General features: G+C 33.3%; 1 protein-coding gene across 1 annotated transcript in view; it reads left to right on the top strand.

Annotated features, from left to right (window-relative positions):
• The window catches only part of LOC108369599 (histone-lysine N-methyltransferase Su(var)3-9-like), a gene marked incomplete at its 5' end in the record, with an annotated part of 10,945 nt that extends 6,336 nt beyond the window's left edge, over nt 1-4,609 (top strand). Inside the window, 4 exons of the mRNA XM_017624736.1 lie at nt 2,580-2,816; nt 2,899-3,116; nt 3,185-3,840; nt 4,051-4,609. Of these exons, the coding sequence (XP_017480225.1) occupies nt 2,580-2,816; nt 2,899-3,116; nt 3,185-3,840; nt 4,051-4,165 (1,226 nt within the window). The remainder of the gene's footprint in view (nt 1-2,579; nt 2,817-2,898; nt 3,117-3,184; nt 3,841-4,050) is intronic.
• Nucleotides 4,610-7,299: the final 2,690 nt, after the last annotated feature.

Below are 7,299 nucleotides of genomic sequence, written 5' to 3'. Positions count from 1 at the left end.
GAAACAAGATTAACTATAACTTTTGTTTTCAATTATCCTTCTGGAACATATCAAAAATGTCCTTTAAAAATATTATCCTTCAAGATTTTTAATTTAGAATGAGTTTTGAAGAATCTTAGTTTAATTTAAATCTTATTAATATATATAAGGATACTAAAGGATACAAATTTCAAAGGATATTTTTAAAAATTTCTAATTAATACTGCCACATTTATTCTTTAATCAACCCGAGAGGACATGTCAAACACTCAAACACTTTATTTTGTTTATTTAATATTATGAAATGCATTTTTTTTAAAGGAGGAAAAGAATTTGTTAAAAAAGTTGAATATGAAAATTTAATTAAAAAATGGTCACAAATTATTAGACTAAAAACATAGTTTTGCAGCCTTGTAACAACCCCTTCAAATCCACTATGATTTTTCCATAAATTAATTTTTTCGATGTCCTTGGGAGACATCCTGCCGTACATATGTATCTTTTCTAGTAGAAAAATTTGTGTATCCCCTGAAAACGTGCAATTCTGAACATTTTTTNGATCGTTAGCCTACGGCCATAAAACTTTATATATATGCTATTTAGGCTAAAAAGCACAAATATAGAGGGTATGCATATCAAAATTTGCACACAAGTTTTTTTTCCATATATTCTTGGGACAGTCTAATATACGTATATAGTAAAATTAATNATCTTATTTTGTATGTCCCTTCAGGCTGTTCAACTGTTGTAAATCAGTACGATATGGAAATTACGTTTAGTAAAATTTTGTTTATGTCATACGGAAGTACAACCATTATATCAACCCGAGAGGACATGTCAAAGACTAAAACGATTTATTTTGATTGTTTAATATTATGAAAGGAATTTTTTTAAATGAGGAAAAAAAATTTGTAATACAAGTTGAATTTAATAATTTAATGTTCATCATACGCCCTGTCACACCTATTAAAAAATGTTCTACAATTTCAATCCTTCAGGACATACACAAATTATTCGACTAGAAAACATATCGTTTTGCAGCCTTGTAATACACCGTTAAAAAGCCGCTATACTTTTCGATTAATTAATTTTTACGATGTCCTTGGGAGAAATCCTGTCGTCCTATTAAAAATTTAAAGATGCAGATTTACTAGAAATGCGTTCAAATATGGGAAACATTTCGAATTTATTGCATTTCCAAAGTTTTCATGGACGATTTGGCAGTCTAAGTTCAAGTTATTAACTAAAACTTCAACTAAAAGTCGGCACGGGTGATCGTTAGCCTACGGCCATAAAACTTTATATATATGCTATTTAGGCTAAAAAGCACAAATATAGAGGGTATGCATATCAAAATTTGCACACAAGTTTTTTTTCCATATATTCTTGGGACAGTCTAATATACGTATATAGTAAAATTAATTAAACAATTGTCTAATTAATAAATATATACATTTTCATACAAGGCAGGACCAAACAGTACTAAAAATATGCTGCAGAAACACAACAACGAACAACAGCTTAGCTAAGTAGCAATGACACGCTAAAACAGTAGTGCAATTCATAAAATGTCGCAAAGTGACATTTTTGGCGAAATGGCAACGTTGCGAACAACAAATGCACATTTAAAAAAAAAAAAAAAAATTCGCGCGTAAGTGAAAAAGAAGAGTTTTTACAATTATGTTTCGAAGTAGCCTTAACTGATACACTTTTTCTTGAAGCATTCGAGGACAATAAAATATCATGTTTTTCGCGACTTTGAGTTTGCAATGATTGCCAGCTCAAATATACGGCAATTTTGTCGCAGGAGAGTTTTCATACAGCTGTGTCGCAAGGTGCCAAATTTGTCAACAAATAAGACATTTGCAACAACTTTGCGACGTTTCATGAATCCCACTAATATGTTTGAGATGAAATGACATGGCATGGTACCTTGTTTGAGTTAACATGACATAGCAATGCATGAAATTTTTGAAAATGACATTTGTACAGAAAATGTTGAATTTTGCAGTAGATAACATATCGCCAATAAAAAAATCTCGATATACCAGAAAAAAAATTAAAGATGTATTTTAATTTAACATACCTATGAAGATATTAAATAATCAACATTAATATTATTATTGGAAGGGGGAAATAGTTAAATATCTCGGGCCTGTGTAATAAACACATGGTCAGATGTTTGAGTCACTGTTTTCTACGCGCGTTAGGCGAAGCTTTATCTTCAATTTGTGTGCCTTGGTGTTGTCACATAAATGGGGGAACCTCCGAACAGCAATCGATTTGTATAAAAAGCTTCCAGAATTTTGCCAATTCAACGCCAATCCTTCTTATAATTTATATGTTGCACTCAAGGGTCATGAATGAGACGTAAAGTAAGTCAGCTTAATATACTTTAAGCTAGGAGTTTGGTTTTTAAAACTAATTCACAAATTTAATATCATCATTGTGGTGTTTGTGCTGATATTATTAAGACATTTAGAAAAATTGTCTAGTTAGTTGGAGATCATACGACCAATGCAAGGGTTACACATCTTATTAATTTTGCCAATTTGTAAAACACTAAAAATTTACGATATTTTAATTTTTGTGAAACTCAGGTTACGCTAACGCTAAAATTTATAAATGCGACAATGCAAAGTGTCCACGACCAGCTTGTTTTATTTCTGACGGTTCCAGCAAGGATGATAGCTTCCCCTGTGCCCGTCCGTCCTGTGTGGGCCGTTTCAAGTTGGTGCGTCACGTGAGTTTCGTGGATTGTCCTGGTCACGACATTCTTATGGCTACCATGTTGAACGGTGCTGCTGTAATGGATGCTGCACTACTCTTAATTGCTGGTAAGTTAGGTTGCCAGACTGCTGTATATCTACATTTATTTTACCTAAAGAACAACTACTTTATTATTTTTTTTATTTGTAGGTAACGAATCCTGCCCTCAGCCTCAAACATCTGAGCATTTGGCTGCAATTGAAATTATGAAACTAAAACAGATCCTCATTTTGCAAAATAAAATTGACCTGGTGAAGGAGAGCCAAGCCAAAGAGCAGTATGAAGAGATAACGAAATTCGTGCAGGGTACAGTTGCCGAAGGTGCACCAATTGTACCGATTTCGGCTCAGCTTAAATACAACATTGATGTGAGTTATTATTATTACAAGTACCGAATCTAAGTCAGAACATGTTTTATTTGCAATGCGATTTTTAGGTATTATGTGAATATATCACAAAGAAGATTCCCGTGCCTCAGCGCGATTTCAAAGCACCTCCTCGGCTAATTGTTATACGTTCCTTTGATGTGAATAAGCCAGGTTGTGAAGTCAACGATCTGAAAGGAGGTGTGGCCGGTGGTTCTATCCTTTGTGGTGTATTGAAAGTGGGTCAGGAGATCGAAGTGCGCCCTGGCGTTGTCACGAAGGACAGCGAGGGCAACATAACCTGTCGACCCATTTTTTCGCGCATTGTGTCACTGTATGCCGAACAAAATGAACTGCAGTACGCGGTGCCTGGTGGTTTAATTGGTGTGGGTACGAAAATCGATCCGACACTATGTCGTGCAGATCGTCTCGTTGGCCAGGTGCTGGGTGCTGTTGGCCACTTACCTGACATATATATTGAGCTGGAAATTTCGTATTACCTCTTGCGACGATTATTGGGTGTGCGTACGGACGGCGATAAAAAAGGTGCACGTGTAGAGAAACTACAAAAGAATGAAATATTGCTGGTGAATATTGGATCTTTAAGCACGGGTGGTCGAATTTCCGCCACAAAGGGCGATCTGGCCAAAATTGTGCTCACCACACCGGTTTGTACTGAGAAGGGGGAGAAAATTGCATTAAGTCGTCGTGTGGAAAAACATTGGCGGTGAGTATTTACTCGGCCCTATTACGAATTTCACATCAACAAATATTCCCAAAAATTATAAAGCAAAACAAAAACAATGTTTCCAAATTTGTTTTTGTTTTGAAGGTTAAATTATGGGAACGATTTATTCACATGGAATTGGCGATAGGGCTGACTGTTTAAAAAATTGTTTTAGCTCCTAACTATACTAAGCTATTTTTATTTCTCCAGTTTAATTGGATGGGGCCAGATATTTGGCGGCAAAACTATTCAACCTGTACTGGACAGCAAACCCGCAAGAAATAAAATCGAAAGGTTTACACCACGAGCATTAGTATCAGTTTGAAACTTATTTGTTATAAGCGAACAAAACGCATTTGTCGGTCTTCAATTTTTATATATAAATTATTACCAGCCACAGTTTCCTTCTTTTGTTTTCGCGCAGTAAAACTGAAGACACCACCAATAGAACTTGTTTAAAAAAAGCAACAAATGATGAAATATTTAATTAACAATATAATTAAAGGAATTAGAATTTGTTATTTTAAAAAGGAAATAAAAGGAAATAAATTTTTACACAAAACAAAATGTGGGCATTGTTATGGAACAATTCCCATTTCCTGACGTTATATAAATAATCGATGTCGACACCAAACTTGAATTGTTTAACGTACTCGAAACAACATTGTCTATTTATTCCTGGAAAAATTCAAGTGACGAAATGCTCCGAAATCAAATGAAAATGTATGTATGTAGGTGTTTTAACTATATATCGTCGCTCCTATGCCAGAAACATGAATGTGTAAAAAGAAAATTTTGGGAAATCAAGTTTGATTTTTTTTTTTTTTTACGAGACTTAACTCTGCATTCATGTAATTGACATTGTGAAATACATATCGCTAGCTTAGAAAGAAAAGTTGCTAAGTCCCATTTTAAAAATTTTACAGGAGAGGAAAAAATCTTCCTATAGCCATTTGCTTTAACTATTTCGCAAGACTTTGAATCAAACATTTTGCGCGTTCAAAGCAAAGCAAAGCTCCATAAAAACCAGAAGGATTCGATATTTATTAAAGGATGTCGTATTATTTTGGCCTTATCGGATTTGTGGCGCTTCTTTTCCTTTTATTGCTTATGAAGAGGAAAAAATAAAATAAGTACTTTTATAATTTTCGAAACGATGTATACTCAATTTCCTAGCCTCTTATATCAAAATAGAAGTTTTCATAAAAAGTGGACTTAGCAACTTTTCATTCTAAGCTAGCGATATGTACTTTCCGTGCACGCATGTTATTCAGGGTTTTGGTATAACACAGAACATCCAAAGGTTAATCAGGTCAACCAATAACTAAGAAATCGTAAATTTGCACAATCAATCGTCCGGAATACGGGTGACGATATTATCTACCGCCTGGAAGAATGATGCGTATATTTGTTGAATTTTCGGTAATTGCGATTGAAATTTGAAATCTTGTTTCATAAAGTTTTTATAACGTAAGTGAACTGCCAAACAAAGTTTTGCACAGAAACGCCGATTAATTTGGTTTTAGCTTTCATCTAATTTGCAATCGTCTTTTAACATTTTCCCCCCAAGTTAAGTTCGCATCTGGTTGAGGACGAAATATCTTTAGATTTTTTTTTAGTAAATTTAATAATATACATTAATTAATGTCATCTATGAGATTTTATTTTTAATAAAATGTTTAAAAACTGAAGCATCTTTTTGTTGTTTTCAGATCCAGTTTGATTTGAAGATTTTGCTTTGTGCTGCGATTTCGAACCAATATGGCAGTGTAAGACTCCCTTTCGTATGATCTTTTTAAGCTGCAGAACTAAACGGCCCAGGAACCATTTTCTTAAAGAGCGTATAATTGCACACTTCGATGGCAGCGTGTTCTGCTTTCTCGGAACAGAGAACGTTCTCTGTCTGGCTCTCACGCCCTCAGTTGAACTGTTATTTTCACTCAATTCGTTCTTCAATTCAAATCCCTTAAATTGAGTATATGCATATACAATAAGGTGGTTCTTAAAATACTCCAAAAATTAAAATTTTTTTTAATCTAATCCGCGAATTAGTCAACCAAAATAGCAAAAAATGTATGCAATTTCAAATTCTCTCATTTTTATGTCCAAAATGGCATAGTCCAAAATGGCATAACATATTATTATTTTATATTTTCTTTTCACATTTATTTGAGCAATCTGATTTGCGCCTCTTACTTCTTGAAACAAAGCTCTAAATAGCATAGGTTTTAAGCACAATATCTTTTAATAAAAAAATCAATTTCTTCAACGGAGAAAAAAAAACGTCCGTAACGTAACGTCCCGAATTTTGTAGGAGAAATTGAAAAACGCCGTTTTCGGTGACGAAAAAAAATTCAATATAGTTGATCCAGAATCCCACCATATATATTGGAGTCATTCGGCTTCCATGGCAAACCTGCCCTTGGCGAAAAGAATCTCTGATATATGCATATATGTATAATTCCTTTACTGGGGTAGAAGAGGTAGCGGCAATTTCTGCGTACTTAGCGCTCAATATTAGTATTTTTTGGATTATGACACTATTGGAAGTAAATGAGCGATATGTATTATTTAAAATATTCTTACTTCATAAATTTAGCAACACAAATTAGGTTTTTTGTACTATTAAAATTTTTATTTTTCAGTCGGAAACTAAATATACATACATATGTATGTATGTACATATGTAATGCACACATAAATACTTAGATCGTTATGTATGTTTGACTAAAGCTTCATTTTATCCATTAGTTCGCTTAGAACTGGTGAATTTTTTATTTTTGTTATGTAATAAGCATGTATTGTACATAACAAAATTAGCTAACAACTACGTGTTGGACTAGCAAGTTTTTAAAATTAAATGAATAACCTTACTGAATTTCTATTATACTTCTTTTTAAGTTCAAAACTTCATAGCTGTGTATTTTTTTCGATTTCTGGGTAAGTGGGAATAGGAAACTGAACAAAAAAACGGGAACGTAAAAAACCCAATGCTCTTAAAAAATTTAGTGCATCTCTTAAAATTCAGAGGGGGTAGTGTTTCAAATAGAGAGCATCACTTAACTTATAAAAGAGGTTGAGATTCCCGAAAATTATAATACTTTTCTTAAAATGTATACATACATAATAATGAAAATCAGACCGCTGTTTGTATGTTTTGAGCAATAATTCAGAACTAAAAATATGTTTAGCAACAAGTGAAAGGATGCTTAATATTATTATAAATACTTTTTCTAATAATATATCGTCGTTTAGCTGTCAAAAATTGGATTTGTTCACACAAGCTCTTGGCTCAATCCTTTTACATTCGTCCTGAAATATACTGGCCAGGTATGCGATTGCTTTTTTAAAAAGAGAACCATTTTGAAATATGAGTGCTTTTACTCTCTAGAAGATAATTTACATAATTCACATACGCTGTTTTGCATTTAGTTGATACGCGGTTTTGTACTTTAAACG

This window comes from Rhagoletis zephyria, unplaced genomic scaffold, assembly GCF_001687245.7.
Source record: "Rhagoletis zephyria isolate East Lansing unplaced genomic scaffold, Rhagoletis_zephyria_1.1 Rzeph_scaffold_03759, whole genome shotgun sequence".
Classification (NCBI taxonomy): domain Eukaryota; kingdom Metazoa; phylum Arthropoda; class Insecta; order Diptera; family Tephritidae; genus Rhagoletis; species Rhagoletis zephyria.
This window is presented reverse-complemented; position numbering and strand designations above follow the sequence as displayed.